General features: G+C 41.6%; 1 protein-coding gene across 1 annotated transcript in view; it reads right to left on the bottom strand.

The window, feature by feature from the left end:
• Window positions 1–19877, bottom strand: part of SNTB1 (syntrophin beta 1) — a 237643-nt gene that overhangs the window by 68374 nt on the left and 149392 nt on the right. The window contains exon 3 of the mRNA XM_073679833.1: window positions 14365–14572. Within this exon, the coding sequence (XP_073535934.1) occupies window positions 14365–14572 (208 nt within the window). The remainder of the gene's footprint in view (window positions 1–14364; window positions 14573–19877) is intronic.

Genomic DNA, 19877 nt, shown 5'->3' on the forward strand with positions numbered 1-19877 from the left:
TAGTTATATTCTTGTACATAGGAGCAGTATTATAGTGGTTATATTCCTGTACATAGGGGACAGTATTATAGTAGTTATATTCTTGTACATAGGGGACAGTATTATAGTAGTTATATTCTTGTACATAGGGGCAGTATTATAGTAGTTATATTCTTGTACATAGGAGCAGTATTAGAGTAGTTATATTCTTGTACATAAGGGACAGTATTATAGTAGTTATATTCTTGTACATAGGGAGCAGTATTATAGTAGTTATATTCTTGTACATAGGGAGCAGTATTATAGTAGTTATATTCTTGTGCATAGGGGGCAGTATTATAGTAGTTATATTCTTGTGCATAGGGGGCAGTATTATAGTAGTTATATTCTTGTACATAGGAGCAGTATTATAGTAGTTATATTCTTGTACATAGGGAGCAGTATTATAGTAGTTATATTCTTGTGCATAGGGGGCAGTATTATATTAGTAATATTCTTGTACATAGGGGGCAGTATTATAGTAGTTATATTCTTGTACATAAGGGACAGTATTATCGTAGTTATATTCTTGTACATAGGGAACAGTATTATAGTAGTTATATTCTTGTACATAGGGGCAGTATTATAGTAGTTATATTCTTGTATTTGGGAGCAATATTATAGTAGTTATATTCTTGTACATAGGGAGCAGTATTATAGTAGTTATATTCTTGTACATAGGGAGCAGTATTATAGTAGTTATATTCTTGTACATAGGGGCAGTATTATAGTAGTTATATTCTAGTACATAGGGGGCAGTATTATAGCAGTTATATTCTTGTACATAGGGGCAGTATTATAGTAGTTATATTCTTGTACATAGGGAGCAGTATTATAGTAGTTATATTCTTGTACATAGGGGCAGTATTATAGTAGTTATATTCTTGTACATAGGGGCAGTATTATAGTAGTTATATTCTTGTACATAGGGAGCAGTATTATAGTAGTTATATTCTTGTACATAGGGGGCAGTATTATAGTAGTTATATTCTTGTACATAGGGGGATGTTTTATAGTAGTTATATTCTTGTACATAGGAAGCAGTATTATAGTAGTTATATTCTTCATTTAGAACCTGATAATGTTATATTTACAATAATTAGGTTCAGGTACAGTATTTTGTAGCTTTCCTTGTGCTGTATTATAACATTCCCTCAATCTCTCTCATTTCATTAGTTCTTGGTCGTTGGACGTTCTTGGTTACCTCTCTATACAGAGATACATGTCCGCATACAGTATATGCTCCGTCCTTTCTACCTGCCGAGCATATACATGTCATATATCCAGACAATATTTCTCCCTTGGTAAATCCTTCCTGTTGTTTAGTCTGGAAGCTGCAGGAAGTTCAGTGGGGAGTCAGGTAATATTTAGCAGATGAGGTAATGAGATTGTACTTGTCATCCTGTTATTCTATTGATCTGAGCAAAGACACAAACAAATACCTAAACAGTCTGGAAACATTCTGAGCCATCTTTTTTCCCAGGTCGGCATCTTTCAGTGGATTGCTTACACATAGGGCAGGATCTTCATGTCTACATGAGTCACCACGGTGCAACATCATTTGCCCATCGACTTAATATGTATGTCCATTTTTACATATAAAAGTAACTTACAGTGGCATATAAAAGTTTGGGCACCCCTGGTCAAAATTACCGTTATTGTGAACAGTTCAGCAAGTTGAAGATGAAATGATCTCTAAAAAGCCTAAAGTTAAAGATGACACATTTCATTTGTATTTTAGGCAAAAAAAATGAAATTTTTTACATTTTAAAAATTACAAAAAGGAAAATGGAACATTGCAAAAGTTTGGGCACCCTTGGAGATTTGTGTGCTCAGAAAACTTTGACCAAGGTTTCAGACCTTAATTAGCCTATTAGGGTTATGGCTTCTTCACTATCTTCTTTAGGAAAGGCCAGGTGATGCAAATTTCTCAGTTTTATAAAAACCCAGCCTCCTCTAACCTTGTAAAACAGCAGCCATGGGTTCTTCTAAGCAGATGCCTAGCACTCTGAAATGGTGGAGGCCCACAAAGCAGGAGAAGGCTATAAGAAGATAGCAAAGCATTTTCAAGTTGCCCTTTCCTCAGTTCAAATTGTAATTAAGAAATGGTAGTTACCAAAAAGAGAGATCAAGATAAGGTCTGGAAGACCAAGCAAAATTTCAATGAGAGCTGCTTGTAGTATTGCTAGAGAGACAAATCAAAAGTCCCGCTTGACTGCAAAAGACCTTCAGGAAGATTTAGCAGACTCTGGAGTTGTGGTACATTGTTCTATTGTTCAGAGACACACACCTGCACAAATATGACCTTCATGGAAGAGTCATCAGATGAAAACCTCTCCTGCGTCCTCACCATAAAATTCAGCATTATAAGTAAACAAAAGAACATCTAAACAAGCCTGATACATTTTGAAACCAAGTTCTGTGAACTGATGAGGTTAAAATAAAACTCTTTGGCCACACTGATCAAAGGTATGTGTGGAGAAAAAAGGGCACAGAATATCAGGTTCAGAACATCTCGCCAACCATTAAGCATGGGGGTGGATGAATCATGCTTTGGGGTTGTGTTGCAGCCAATGGCAGGGGGGAACATTTCACGGGTTGAGGGAAGAATGGATTCAATGAAATGTCAACAAACTCTTTGAGGCAAACATGACTCTGGAAAATTATCCTAAACACCCGTCAAAATCCACAGTAGACTACCTCAAAAGGCGCAAGCTGAAGGTGTTACAATGGCCCTCACAGTCCCCTGATCTGAACATCATTGAAAATCTGTGGCTAGACCTCAAAATAGTGGATGCAAGACGACCCAGGAATCTCACAGAACTGGAAGTATTCTCCAAGGAAAATGAATGAAAATCTCTCAAATAAGAAATGAAAGACTCTTGTCTGGTTACAAAAAGCATTTACAAGCTGTGATACTTTCAAAAGGGGGTGCAACTAGGTACTAACCATGCAGGATGCCCAAACTTTTGCATCAGTCCATTTTCATTTTTGTGATTTTTAAAATGTAAAAGACATTGACAATATTTTTTTTTTGCCTAAAATACAAAGGAAATGTGTCATCTTTAACTTTAGGCCTTTAAGAGATCATTTCATGTGCAACGTGCTTAACTGTTCACAATAAAAGTAATCTTGACCAGGGGTGCCCAAACTTTTACATGCCACTGTACTGCTGCTTCGCACAAGAATATAACTACTATAATACTGCTCCTATGTACAAGAATATAACTACTATAATACTGCCCCAATGTACAAGAATATAACTACTATAATACTGCCCCCTATGTACAAGAATATAACTACTATAATACCGCCCCTATGTACAAGAATATAACTACTATAATACTGCTTCTATGTACAAGAATATAACTACTATAATACTGCTCCTATGTACAAGAATATATATACAATAATACTGCCCCACTGTACAAGAATATAACTACTATAATACTGCCCCCTATGTACAAGAATATAACTACTATAATACTGCCCCCTATGTACAAGAATATAACTACTATAATACTGCCCATATGTACAAGAATATAACTCCTATAATACTGCCCCTATGTACAAGAATATAACTACTATAATACTGCCCCCTATGTACAAGAATATAACTACTATAACACTGATCCTATGTACAAGAATATAACTACTATAATACTGATCCTATGCACAAGAATATAACTACTATAATACTGCTCCCTATGTACAAGAATATAACTACTATAATACTGCCCCTATGTACAAGAATATAACTACTATAATACTGCTCCCTATGTACAAGAATATAACTACTATAATACTACCCCTATGTACAAGAATATAACTACTATAATACTGCCCCCTATGTACCAGAATATAACTACTATAATACTACCCCTATGTACAAGAATATAACTACTATAAAACCTCCCCCTATGTACAAGAATATAACTACTATAATACTGCCCCTATGTACAAGAATATAACTACTATAAAACCTCCCCCTATGTACAAGAATATAACTACTATAATACTGCCCCTATGTACAAGAATATAACTACTATAATACTGCCCCTATGTACAAGAATATAGCTACTATAATACTGCTCCTATGTACATGAATATATCTACTATAATACTGCCCCCTATGTACAAGAATGTAACTACTATAATACTGCCCCCTATGTACAAGAATATAGCTACTATAATACTGCTCTTATGTACAAGAATATAACTACTATAATACTGCCCCCTATGTACAGGAATATAAGTACTATAATACTGCCCCCTATGTACAAGAATATAACTAATATAATACCGCCTTCTATGTACAAGAATATAATTACTATAATACTGCTCCCTATGTACAAGAATATAACTACTATAATACTGCCCCTATGTACAAGAATATAACTACTATAATACTGCTCCCTATGTACAAGACTATAACTACTATAATACTGCCCCTATGTACAAGAATATAACTACTATAATACTGCTCCTATGTACAAGAATATAACTACTATAATACTGTCCCCTATGTACAAGAATATAACTACTATAATACTGCTCCTATGCACAAGAATATTACTACTATAATACTACCCCTATGTACAAGAATATAACTACTATAATACTGCCCCCTATGTACAAGAATTTAACTACTATAATACTACCCCTATGTACAAGAATATAACTACTATAAAACCTCCCACTATGTACAAGAATATAACTACTATAATACTGCCCCTATGTACAAGAATATAACTACTATAAAACATCCCCCTATGTACAAGAATATAACTACTATAATACTGCTCCTATGTACAAGAATATAACTACTATAATACCGCCCCTATGTACAAGAATATAACTACTATAATACTGTCACCTATGTACAAGAATATAACTACTATAATACTGCCCCCTATGTACAAGAATATAATTACTATAATACTGCTCCCATGTACAAGAGTATAACTACTATAAAACTGCTCCTATGTACAAGAATATAACTACTATAATACTGCCACCTATGTACAAGAATATAACTACTATAATACTGCCCCCTATGTACAAGAATATAATTACTATAATACTGCTCCCATGTACAAGAATATAACTACTATAATATTGCTTCTATGTACAAGAATATAACTACTATCATACTGTCCCTATGTACAAGAATATATATACTATAATACTGCTCCTATGTACAAGAATATAACTACTATAACACTGCCTCTATGTACAAGAATATAACTACTATAATACTGCCCCACTGTACAAGAATATAACTACTATAATACTGCCTCTATGTACAAGAATATAACTACTATAATACTGCCCCACTGTACAAGAATATAACTACTATAATACTGCTCCTATGTACAAGAATATAACTACTATAATACTGCCCCCTATGTACAAGAATATAATTACTATAATACTGCTCCCATGTACAAGAGTATAACTACTATAAAACTGCTCCTATGTACAAGAATATAACTACTATAATACTGCCACCTATGTACAAGAATATAACTACTATAATACTGCCCCCTATGTACAAGAATATAATTACTATAATACTGCTCCCATGTACAAGAATATAACTACTATAATATTGCTTCTATGTACAAGAATATAACTACTATCATACTGTCCCTATGTACAAGAATATATATACTATAATACTGCTCCTATGTACAAGAATATAACTACTATAATACTGCCCCACTGTACAAGAATATAACTACTATAATACTGCCTCTATGTACAAGAATATAACTACTATAATACTGCCCCACTGTACAAGAATATAACTACTATAATACTGCTCCTATGTACAAGAATATAACTAACTACTATAATACTGCTCCTATGTACAAGAATATAACTACTATAATACTGCTCCTATGTACAAGAATATAACTACTATAATACTGCCCCACTGTACAAGAATATAACTACTATAATACTGCCTCTATGTACAAGAATATAACTACTATAATACTGCCCCACTGTACAAGAATATAACTACTATAATACTGCTCCTATGTACAAGAATATAACTACTATAATACTGCTCCTATGTACAAGAATATAACTACTATAATACTGCTCCTATGTACAAGAATATAACTACTATAATACTGCTCCTATGTACAAGAATATAACTACTATAATACTGCTCCTATGTACAAGAATATAACTACTATAATACTGCCCCCTATGTACAAGAGTATAACTACTATAATACTGCCCCTATGTACAAGAATATAACTACTATAATACTGCCCCTATGTACAAGAATATAACTACTATAATACTGCCTTGTATGTACAAGAATATAATCACTATAATACTGCTCCTATGTACAAGAATATAACTACTATAATACTACCCCTATGTACAAGAATATAACTACTATAATACTGCTCCTATGTACAAGAATATAACTACTATAATACTGCTCCTATGTACAAGAATATAACTACTATAATACTGCTCCTATGTACAAGAATATAACTACTATAATACTGCCCCCTATGTACAAGAGTATATCTACTATAATACTGCCCCTATGTACAAGAATATAACTACTATAATACTGCTCCTATGTACAAGAATATAACTACTATAATACTGCCTCTATGTACAAGAATATAACTACTATAATACTGCCCCTATGTACAAGAATATAACTACTATAATACTGCCCCCTATGTACAAGAATATAACTACTATAATACTGCCCCCTATGTACAAGAATATAACTACTATAATACTGCCCCCTATGTACAAGAATATAACTACTATAATACTGCCCCTATGTACAAGAATATAACTACTATAATACTGCCCCCTATGTACAAGAGTATAACTATAATACTGCCCCTATGTACAAGAATATAACTACTATAATACTGCCCCTATGTACAAGAATATAACTACTATAATACTGCCTTGTATGTACAAGAATATAATCACTATAATACTGCTCCTATGTACAAGAATATAACTACTATAATACTACCCCTATGTACAAGAATATAACTACTATAATACTGCTCCTATGTACAAGAATATAACTACTATAATACTGCTCCTATGTACAAGAATATAACTACTATAATACTGCTCCTATGTACAAGAATATAACTACTATAATACTACCCCCTATGTACAAGAATATAACTACTATAATACTGCCTTGTATGTACAAGAATATAATCACTATAATACTGCTCCTATGTACAAGAATATAACTACTATAATACTACCCCTATGTACAAGAATATAACTACTATAATACTGCCCCTATGTACAAGAATATAACTACTATAATACTGCCCCTATGTACAAGAATATAACTACTATAATACTGCCTTGTATGTACAAGAATATAATCACTATAATACTGCTCCTATGTACAAGAATATAACTACTATAATACTACCCCTATGTACAAGAATATAACTACTATAATACTGCTCCTATGTACAAGAATATAACTACTATAATACTGCTCCTATGTACAAGAATATAACTACTATAATACTGCTCCTATGTACAAGAATATAACTACTATAATACTGCCCCCTATGTACAAGAATATAGCTACTATAATATTGCCCCCTATGTACATGAATATATCTACTATAATACTGCCCCCTATGTACATGAATATATCTACTATAATACTGCCCTCTATGTACAAGAATATAACTACTATAATATTGCCCCTATGTACAAGAATATAACTACTATAATACTGCTCCTATGTACAAGAATATAACTACTATAATACTGCCCCTATGTACAAGAATATAACTACTATAAAACTGTCCCCTATATATGTATATTTCTGTGATAGGCATTTATAGAGACACCAATAGCAGGTAGCAAAAATAGGACACGGCAACTGCAATGGGCTCTTATGGTGGCAATGGAAACACTTAAGGGGTTGTGTTAGCTGGAGAAGGGAGATTTAAAATGCCCCATGGAATAGATTAGTAGCAGCGAATGAGCGCAACCACTTCACTCATTGTTATAGGACACACAGAGATAGCCGAGCGCTGTCCTTCCCATCTCTGCAGTCCCGCAGACAATAAATGAAGCAGTTGCGTGCAAACATGACCAATCCATTCTATTCTTGGGACAGGTAGGGGATCCTAACAGTCCAACCAGTTATTGCCTATCCTGTGGAAAGACGAGATAACTCATGTAATGAGGCGTTCACGCGAAATATTTTGGAAACTTTTTTGACATGTTGTAAGAAATGTCATCTTCTAACAGAAATTAATGGTAAATGCTGCATAACTTTCACTGCTAAGTAAACTTTCTACTGACATCTTAAAGAATGTGACTGTCAACTGATAACTTGGTGTAGTGGCGTTATTGAGTCACACACCTTAGGGACATTTATAAAATATATATATATATATATATATATATATATATATAAAACAAGTAAAGCAATAAAAATGCAGTACAAAAATGACACTTTTTTAATCAACATTTAAGAAGCACTCCTCCTCCTCCTCCTATCAAAGTTTTTATCTTCTTAATATATTGCATTCATCATATTATATAGCACTGTGTACTTACAATTGCTCATTTTACCTTTCTACCCAGTAAATTCTTCTTTTTTTCTCTACTCTATGTAGAAACAGGAAGTCTCTTGTCCCTGCATGGGTCATCTTCCTCTTCAACTCCTGACCAAGCTGCTCCCTACCCCGCCCCCCCCTCCTGCCAGGCACTTTAGCAGTGATGACTCACGCAGGAAAAATTGACCTCCTGTTTCTACATAGAGCTTAGAAGGATTCAACTAGTCAGTTTTAATCATGTGATGTCATAGACCTGACGGAAAAGAGAAGAATTAGGTAGAAAGGCAAAATGAGCAATTGTTAAGTGCACAGTGCTGTATAATATGATGACTGTAATATATTGAGAGGATAAACATTTTGATGGGAGGAGGAGGAGGGCTTCTTTAAAGGAATTTTCCAATCTCAAGAAAGCCTTGTCCTTTGACTGCAGTTTGTTTAAAAGAGAAGAATTAGCTGGGAAGAAAGACAAAATGAGCAATTGTAAATACACGGTGCTATATAATATGATGGTTGCAATATGTTAAGAGGTTAAAAACTTTTGATGGGAGGAGGAGGAGGAGGGCTTCTTTAAGATCGCCAAGAATGTTTTGAAAGCAGCTCCCCATCTATCTGCCGAGACGACAAGAACATCAAAAATGGGGCCAAACGTTATTTACTAAACAAAATATCCAAATAATCACAGTGGTTGGAATGTCTTAATAAGGCAAAACCCAAAACATGCAGCAATTATCAGTCCTGTTGTCTCTCGCCCTCGCAATGCTACTCGGAGATAGAGCCGCACGTCCGTAATAAGATGGCTTTGATTATAAAAAAAAAAAAAAAAAAAAGAAGAAGATTGGTTTGGATCTCAACCGTAATCAATATTTTTTTGTTTTCCATGAAACATAATGATCGGTTTTCTAAACCGTTCTGACGTACCTGGCAGGGTGTGATGTGATGGGACTAACACTACAATGTGCTGAGCTTTGTTATCAAAAAAAAATAAAGAGATAAAGTTGTCCTATTTTTTACACTGGCTCTCACTAATTAAAAGTACAGGAGCAACTTGTTTAATGGGTAAAATTGCAAAGTGCTTGTAAAAAAAACCACAAAAAAACAAAAAAAAAAACAACTTATCTCTCCGCTATCAAGAACGGAAGGATTTTTAATTTTATGGTTTGCTGCTCCTCATTGCCTAGTTGATCGGCCGCCCTGCAGAGGTGAAGCTGACTGGGTCGGCTTGCAGCTGGAACACGACCATACCGCTGCTCTAAATTAGCAATATTCTGGAGCGCACCACCCTCTGACAAGCAGGAGGTCCAGAGACAGAGGAGCGGTGTTCTCCCCAATAAAAAAGTTAAGACAACTCCATTAACTGAAGGGCCGAGACATTGGTAGGAGCTTTCTGCGGCAGCAAGTTGTTTCCCAGACAGAGACACTGCAGCCTAATGTCTCATTCACATGTGTTCAAGTCCTGTGATTTTCATGGATAGCACTCGGAAGCGGGGATAGTACATGGGTCACATCTCTGATCTTTTTCCTGGGATAGAGTGGTCCATGGAAAATATTGGAGACCTGTCTGATTTTGATTTGAGACAAGGATCAACGTCAGCAATGCAGTCAATAGGGGACATATATGCCAGGATGGGGGACATATATAGCAGGATGGGGGATATATATACCAGGATGGGGGACATATATACCAGGATGGGGGATGTATATACCAGGATGGGGGACATATATAGCAGGATGGGGGATATATATACCAGGATGGGGGACATGTATACCAGGATGGGGGATGTATATACCAGGATGGGGGATATGTATACCAGGATGGGGGATATGTATACCGAGGATGGGGGATATACATTCCAGGAAGGGAGACATATATACCAGGATGGGAGACATATATACCAGGATGGGAGACATATATACCAGGATGCGGGACATATATACAGGGATAGGTCCAGGATGGGAGACATACAGTACAGACCAAAAGTTTGGACACAACTTCTCATTTAAAGATTTTTCTGTATTTTCATGACTATGAAAATTGTACATTCACACTGAAGGCATCAAAACTATGAATTACCACATGTGGAATTATATACTTAACAGAAAAGTGTGAAGCAACTGAAAATATGTCTTATATTCTAGGTTCTTCAAAGTAGCCACCTTTTGCTTTGATGACTGCTTTGCACACTCTTGGCATTCTCTTGATGACCTTCAAGTGGTAGTCACCGGAAATGGTTTTCACTTCACAGGTGTGCCCTGCCAGGTTTAATAAGTGGGATTTCTTGCCTTATAAATGGGGTTGGGACAATCAATTGTGTTGTGCAGAAGTCTGGTGGATACACAGCTGATAGTCCTACTGAATAGACTGTTAGAATTTGTATTATGGCAAGAAAAAAGCAGCTAAGTAAAGAAAAATGAGTGGCCATCACTACTTTAAGAAATGAAGGTCAGTCAGTCCGAAAAATTGGGAAAACTTTGAAAGTGTCCCCAAGTGCAGTTGCAAAAACCATCAAGCGCTACAAAGAAACTGGCTCACATGAGGACCGCCCCAGGAAAGGAAGACCAAGAGTCACCTCTGCTTCTGAGGATAAGTTTATCCGAGTCACCAACCTCAGAAATCGCAGGTTAACAGCAGCTCAGATTAGAGACCAGGTCAATGCCACACAGAGTTCAAGCAGCAGACACATCTCTTCAACAATTGTTAAGAGGAGACTTTGTGCAGCAGGCCTTCATGGTAAAATAGCTGCAAAGAAACCACTGCTAAGGGCAGGCAACAAGCAGAAGAGACTTGTTTATGCTAAAGAACACAAGGAATGGACATTAGACCAGTGGAAATCTGTGCTTTGGTCTGATGAGTCCAAATTTGAGATCTTTGGTTCCAACCACCGGGTCTTTGTGTGACGCAGAAAAGATGAACGGATGGACTCTACATGCCTGGTTCCCACCGTGAAGCATGGAGGAGGAGGTGTGATGGTGTGGGGGTGCTTTGCTGGTGACACTGTTGGGGATTTATTCAAAATTGAAGGCATACTGAACCAGCATGGCTACCACAGCATCTTGCAGCGGCATGCTATTCCATCCGGTTTGCGTTTAGTTGGACCATCATTTATTTTTCAACAGGACAATGACCCCAAACACACCTCCAGGCTGTGTAAGGGCTATTTGACCAAGAGGGAGAGTGATGGGGTGCTACGCCAGATGACCTGGCCTCCACAGTCACCAGACCTGAACCCAATCGAGATGGTTTGGGGTGAACTGGACCGCAGAGTGAAGGCAAATGGGCCAACAAGTGCTAAGCATCTCTGGGAACTCCTTCAAGATTGTTGGAAGACCATTTCCGGTTACTACCACTTGAAGGTCATCAAGAGAATGCCAAGAGTGTGCAAAGCAGTCATCAAAGCAAAAGGTGGCTACTTCGAAGAACCTAGAATATAAGACATATTTTCAGTTGTTTCACACTTTTTTGTTAAGTATATAATTCCACATATGTTAATTCATAGTTTTGATGCCTTCAGTGTGAATGTGCAATTTTCATAGTCATGAAAATACAGAAAAATCTGTAAATGAGAAGGTGGGTCCAAACTTTTGGTCTGTACTGTATATATCAGGATAGGGGACATATATATACCAGGATGGGAGACATATACACTAGGATGGAGGACATATATACCAGGATGTGGGATATATATATACCAGGATGGGAGACATATATACCAGGATGGACCCAGAATGGGAGGCACATATACCAGGATGGGGGACATATGTACCAAGATGGGGGACATATATACCAAGATGGGGGACAGACATTAATACATAATGAGGGAGGGGGGCAACAAGTATGTCCTTATAGGATTTAGAACGCTACAAGGGCCCATATATCTGGGGGGAGGCAAATTCTGCACCAGGGCCCATGGGACCATTTGGATTGAAACTGTGGATCTCACTAAAATCAGGGGGTTCAACCGACTTTAATCTAATTTGTGGGAGCTGTTGGAGAGACTTTGGCTTCGGTAAACTTCCTCTCAAACAGAAACATGCCAGCCTAATCATAAAATCATAGAATGTTATAGTAGGAGGGGACCTCCAGGGTCATCGTGTCCAACCCCCTGCTCAATGCAGGAGTCACTAAACCATCTCAGACAGATGTCTGTCCAGCCTCTGTTTGAAGACTTCCATTGAAGGGGAACTCACCACCTCCCGTGGAAACCTTCTACTTTCTTCCAAATTTCTGTTTTAACTACTTTACGAGAGTATGACACTTTTAGTAACAAAGCACTTGATTTTTGGGGGGGTTACTTTCACTCAAAAATTTTTGTAAATTTTTGCTACTAATTTTCTGGATTCTTTTCTAATTCCCCATTCTTCCGTACAATTTTGGATAATCCACTGTTTAGGATCCTTATCTCTGGGCTATGGAGAGCTTCCCTCAGTCGGGAAGTCCAGTTCTGCCCTGCGTTACACAGACAACTGATTTTAATGAGCACTGTGTAATGCTTAGATTCCCCTGCGGAGGCGCTGCAGGGAACCAAAACTCTTATTGCTAAGTTCTCCCACACATTGATCAACTTATTAAAGGTGCTGTTCTCACTGTCGGGACTTGGATCCAAGACACAAATAGACTTGCTGCTTTTGACCAGTGACTTTTTACAGAAAAGACACATAACAGTCACCTTTCAGTAGGTGGCAGAAAAAAATAGCCTGTCTTAAATATTACTTGATGGCTTAAAAAAAGGCAAATGATATAACAACCGGAAAATAAAATGTAGCTTCTTCAGCTCAAAAGGGGTGGAAATAATTTTGACAGGGAATTCCACCAGCTCAGATGAGGCTATGAGCCAGCACAGATATCCACTGTAACTTATTGCCAATTTCTGCCCATTAAGCCTAAACAAATTTTTCAGCTTTTTAGCAAGTCGTTGCGGATGTTGCAAAATTGCAAAAAAAAAATGTTGAAATTTTTTTCCGCAAACACATGCGGCTTTCTTTACGATGGAAAACTTGCACAAAGGGGAGATAAATTCCCCACAATGTACCTGTCATTACACACTATCTGTGGGACTGTCCCATAGATCCGCCTACAAAAAAAAGGAGGCTTTTCGGTGCAGTTTCGAGGATGTTTTTGGGCAGAGGTGGGTTTTATGCTTCGAGGTGTTTAGCATACAGCATATAATTTTATCAATGTCTTTGCCCTGACGCCTAATGATTAAAATAAAGAATGAAAACAAGTCTGTGTGACATGAACAGGCAGACGGCTGTATAGCAGATTTGGATTGATAAACAGTGCCACTCTTGTGCATTAAATAGGAGTGCAGTTCAGCCCTATACATTTGGATGAAAAAAAAGCAAACCCCTTTTTTTTCTGATCCTGGTCAACCCCTTTAAATTCCTAGTAGGGTAACTACCATTTTAATAAAGGTATCTAAATGTATGATGTGAATGTCTATCTGCAGTACATTATGCTACCTCTCAATTCTGCACAGACTTGTTTTAGTTTCCTATCAGAAAAAAAAGCTTAGAGAAATAACTCAGCTGGGCTACAATCAACAGCGCCACACCTGTCACCAGGTCGGTTTGTGGTATTGCAGCTCATCCCCATTCAATAGAGCTGAGCGGATTGCTGTTTTTGGAAGAAAGCAGCCATGTTTTTTCTTGACAACCCCTTTAAAGGGCTGGATTTGTATTCAGCGGCATTTACTGGCTGTCCATGAGTAATGGCTGCTGCCAGTGATATGTGTTGTATAATATAAGCATTTACCTTCTCCGCCAACCAGCCCATGTGTCGGATTTCTTGGCTCCCGGAGATGCCATTTTTTCCCAGCTGATCTTTAACTTCTGTAATCGCCTTTGCAACCTGTTCCACCGCTGCTCCGTGGATCGCACTGAACCAGGTCTGGGCTGCTGCTGGATCTTTGCTTCTTAACACCACTGTGTGCTTGGCATCAGGTGAATGCAGCTCCAGGTGTCTGCAAAAAAAGAAACACCAATCATGTATTCTTCAATGCAAAAGCTAATTTTTATCTATTTTCCACATAATCTATCCTCTGAGAGTAATGAATCTCTATGATTTCACCAGCTGCATCCTTCTGGGAAAGACGTAAAACAAGTCGGTGGTGCATGGAGCGGCAGTAATACGGTATAGACTTAAAACAAGTCTGTGTAGAATGGAGCGGCACTGTACTGTATACACCTAAAACAAGTCTGTGTAGTATGGAGCGGCAGTGTACTGTATATGTGGCACCCCAGGGGTCTGGTCTCCACAGTAATAGCAATGTTATGTCTGAGAGCAGGTGGGAGGTCTCTTGGTCAGGAATCCTATGCATGCCACACCTCCTGCCCAGTCCTGGGAGGGGAAGAACTTCCCTTATATAAAGCTGGGGCTGAGGCAGGGTTAGTGAGAAGAGTAGAGAGAAGAAGAGGAGCAGCATAGGAAAGAAAGATCAGGAGCTCTGTGGGAGCAGTGCAAAAAGGAATCAGGGGCTGGCAGCTGAAGAGCTCGCCCTGATTGAAGAGTTACCACCGGACCCGGAGTCCGAGGCTGTGGGGATTAACCCAGACCCAGCAGCAGAAACCGCCCGGCAGGGGATTTCAGGTCCTCTGGCCAAGAAACCCGAAGGCACGGTCACACGCGTGGGACCAGCACCGCCGTCGTGGAGCGGAAGCCACTAGAAGGCCCCGAGTCACCGGCCATACGGGTGAGCACCACACGGTACACTCAGGGACGTGGGCTACCTTTACCCGCCTCTAGCAAGGAAGCCAGAAGAGTACAATTAGTTGGGGAGGCCTACAACTCCGCCTGGCCAAGGGGGATCCCATCTGCTCAAGGACTGACCAGGCCCCGACCGCTAGCCAGTACTCCGGGAGGGTCTATCTTTGTCACCAGTAAAGACCCTGAACTACACCGCATCGTCTCTGAGTGGTTCCTACTACCCCCATCATCCACGTCGGCTGCCCTGAGGCCATACCCCTCCCGTTGGGGGTTATACCATCCACGCTGCACCATCCTTCCACCGGCCTCAGCGGTCTGCCCTGCAGCGGCAGCTCCATAGCTGCATTCAACGGGTGGCGTAGTCGGACACTAATACCATCATACCAATAACTGCCACTTAGTTTGACCACCCTGGGCACGGACCGGGTCACCGCCACACGAAGACTACTACCCCCATCGGATCCGGCTCCGGGTATTCCCCGCGCGCACGCGCGCCGCACTACAGCACTGGCCCAGGGGGCGCGTCAGCTTTTGGCGTAGTCGGCAGGATTACGTGCCCGCAACCACCGGGTACTGCGTGCCTGAAAAAGAGACTTTTATACTTACCTGTGGTGAAGTTTCCCGCCGTCCGGAGTCGTTTCCCGCCATCCGGAGCCGATTCCCGCCATCAGACGCCATCTTGGACCGTTTCCCGCCGTCTTCTGCCTTCTTCCCGCCATCCGCAGCTGCTTCCCGCCTTCGGACGCCATCTTCGGGACGCCGCACGGGAAGAAGAGGGGCGTGGACTCCGAAAGCCCGCGAGAACTGAAGCCCCGCCTCACGTCCGGACGTTGCGTAAGGTCCTGGAAGGAGCCCAGCAGACGCCGACGTCACAGGAGCGCGACGGAAGGTCCTCAACCCTGACGATCCACTGCGGAGCCGCGGCCTACGGAAGAGGATCATCGCAAGGTAGGCCACGGTCCACTAGGGGGGAGGAGGATGTCGGATACGGAGGAGAGCTTCACCGCCACAACCGCCGCCAGCGCCACCGCTGCTGCGGTCATGCCTTTCACCATGCCCTATATCCCGGGGGCAGCCTGGCTACCCCAGTACTCAGGGGAGTCACATACCCTAAATGACTTCAGAGAAAGGCTGGATAGCCTCTTCCAGGTGTATCCCCTCACGGAGGCGCAAAAAGTGAGCATCCTGGTGGCCCAATTAATCGGGGCAGCCCAAAGGGAGGTAAAGTCCTGGCCACCTGGGAGGAAGAGGACTGTCAGAGACATACTAACCCGGCTGAAAGACACATTTGACACCCGCACCTCAGCCGAAATAAAACTAAGATTTTATGGGTGCAAACAACGGGCACATGAGAGTATAAGAGACTATGCTCTAAACCTACAAGAGGCCCTGAGAGCCATTAAGCAGGCAGACCCTGACAGCGTGGGAAATGAAGATAAGCTGTTAACTGAACAATTCATTGAGGGTCTACTGTGCAATGCCCATCGAACCCAGTTGCGGGCAATGGCCTTACAGGACCCTGACCTGGACTTTGCACAGTTCAAGGACAGAGCCATCCGGGTGCTCCGAGAACCGGCACCAGGTGGCGCTGTGACCCACAGGCGCCCTGCTATCACTTATCACCAGGAGACGGCGCCCTTGTCTGCAGGGCCTGTGGGAGCTGATGCGCAGGCTTTAAACAATGACCCAGCTACAGACCTGCACCATCAGGTCCAAGAGCTAACTAAAAGCGTTGCCGCGCTAACCCGAACTGTGCAGTCTTTACAGGTTTCTACTGCAGGGAAGATCGAGCTGGCATCCGGACCGGAGGACATCCCGTGGCGCCGACCAAGGAGGACCCCACCGGCCAGAGGAAGACCCAGCGATCGATACAACGAGGACGGACGACCTATTTGCCGCCGCTGCAATCAACCCGGACATGTGGCAAGGTACTGTCATTTAAACGGGCACAACCTGGGGTAGAGGGCCAACCCCCAGGCATAAGACCATCAGGCCCATCAAACTGGCGTGATAAATACGTAGGGGGACGTCCAATCTTGCCTGTGGTACTGGATGGCATTCCTATGAGTGCCCTACTAGACACTGGGTCACAGGTCACCACCATCCCGTACGTGCTCTTCAAGCAGTACTGGAATGATTCGGACATAACCCGCTACCCAGACGACGACCTGAGTATCATCGCCAGCAATGGTCAGCCCGTGCCGCAGGTGGGATTCAAGGAGGTGACCATTAAAATCGGTAAAGTCGAACTAGCGGCACAAGGACTCGGGGCAGGACAGACCCCTACCTGGTTACGTCTCCCTGTGTTGGTGAAATGGACACCCTTGTTTTCCTCAAAAGTTACACCCGGTTGCGGACACGCCGTGACCACCTTATGTGTTGTCTCTATTAGAATGTTATTGTTTGCACCTTGTTATGTTTACAAAAGTATGTTTAGTCCCGGAGTACTAACTTTCACTAGGGGGGAATGTGGCACCCCAGGGGTCTGGTCTCCACAGTAATAGCAATGTTATGTCTGAGAGCAGGTGGGAGGTCTCTTGGTCAGGAATCCTATGCATGCCACACCTCCTGCCCAGTCCTGGGAGGGGAAGAACTTCCCCTATATAAAGCTGGGGCTGAGGCAGGGTTAGTGAGTAGAGTAGAGTTGAGAAGAAGAGAAGCAGCTTAGGAAAGAAAGATCAGGAGCTCAGTGGGAGCAGTGCAAAAAGGAATCAGGGGCTGGCAGCTGAAGAGCTCGCCCTGATTGAAGAGTTACCACCGGACCCGGAGTCCGAGGCTGTGGGGATTAACCCAGACCCAGCAGCAGAAACCGCCCGGCAGGGGATTTCAGGTCCTCTGGCCAAGAAACCCGAAGGCACGGTCACACGCGTGGGACCAGCACCGCCGTCGTGGAGCGGAAGCCACTAGAAGGCCCCGAGTCACCGGCCATACGGGTGAGCACCACACGGTACACTCAGGGACGTGGGCTACCTTTACCCGCCTCTAGCAAGGAAGCCAGAAGAGTACAATTAGTTGGGGAGGCCTACAACTCCGCCTGGCCAAGGGGGATCCCATCTGCTCAAGGACTGACCAGGCCCCGACCGCTAGCCAGTACTCCGGGAGGGTCTATCTTTGTCACCAGTAAAGACCCTGAACTACACCGCATCGTCTCTGAGTGGTTCCTACTACCCCCATCATCCACGTCGGCTGCCCTGAGGCCATACCCCTCCCGTTGGGGGTTATACCATCCACGCTGCACCATCCTTCCACCGGCCTCAGCGGTCTGCCCTGCAGCGGCAGCTCCATAGCTGCATTCAACGGGTGGCGTAGTCGGACACTAATACCATCATACCAATAACTGCCACTTAGTTTGACCACCCTGGGCACGGACCGGGTCACCGCCACACGAAGACTACTACCCCCATCGGATCCGGCTCCGGGTATTCCCCGCGCGCACGCGCGCCGCACTACAGCACTGGCCCAGGGGGCGCGTCATATACACCTAAAACAAGTCTGTGTAGTATGGAGCGGCAGTGTACTGTATACACCTAAAACAAGTCTGTGTAGAATGGAGCGGCACTGTACTGTATACACCTAAAACAAGTCTGTGTAGTATGGAGCAGCAGTGTACTGTATACACCTAAAACAAGTCTGTGTAGTATGGAGCAGCAGTGTACTGTATACACCTAAAACAAGTCTGTGTATAATGAAGCAGAAGTGTCCTCTATAGACCTAAAACAAGCCTGTAAAGTATGGGGCGGCAGTGTGCTCTATAGACCTAAAACAAGTCTGTGTAGTATGGAGCGGCAGTGTACTCTATAGACCAAAAACAAGTCTGTGTAGTTTGGAGTGGCAGTGTACTCTATAGACCTAAAACAAGTCTGTGTAGTATGGAGCGGAAATATGCTGTATACACCTAAAATAAGATAGATAGATAAATACTGATAGATATTTTACATTGATTGCTTAGCCTTACGATAGGTCATGAATGTCTGATCGGCCTGGGTCCGACATCCGGTACTTCCGCCGATCAGCTGTTGTCGGTGTCAGCGGCGGAGCCGGAAGTGCTAAATTGCAGAGCTGGCCGTCTACTTGTAGTGGCCGGGGTTTATTACTGCACATCCGCCTCCTATTGATATGAATACGAGGCGGGTGTGCAATACCCTGCAGCAGCCACTACAAGTAGACAGCCAGCTCTGCAATTTAGCACTTCCGGCTCCGCCGCTCACACCGATAACAGCTGATCGGCGGGGGTGCCGGGTGCCGGACCCCGACCAATCAGACATTGATGACCTATCCTATTCCTAAGGCTAAGCAATCAATGTAAAAGTAGTGAACAACCTCTTTAAGTGCATGTATTTGGGGCTAATCATTTTTGCAACTGAGTTTCATAAAAAGAAAATTGCAGAGGTTTGCTTTTACAGGCTTTTTATTTCAAAGCATATTAAACTCTGATTTGGTCTATGGTTATAAATCAGCTAAGAGGAACCCAGCAACAGACATAAAAGAGTTACAAAAGCCTCATTAGACTGAAATAGTGAGCTCACTGAAAGAGTCTCAGTTACCTCATTTTTCATTGCAGC

The sequence above is a fragment of the Phyllobates terribilis genome, unplaced genomic scaffold, assembly GCF_046119375.1.
Source record: "Phyllobates terribilis strain yellow unplaced genomic scaffold, ASM4611937v1 Scaffold_4__5_contigs__length_816908805, whole genome shotgun sequence".
NCBI lineage: Eukaryota > Metazoa > Chordata > Amphibia > Anura > Dendrobatidae > Phyllobates > Phyllobates terribilis.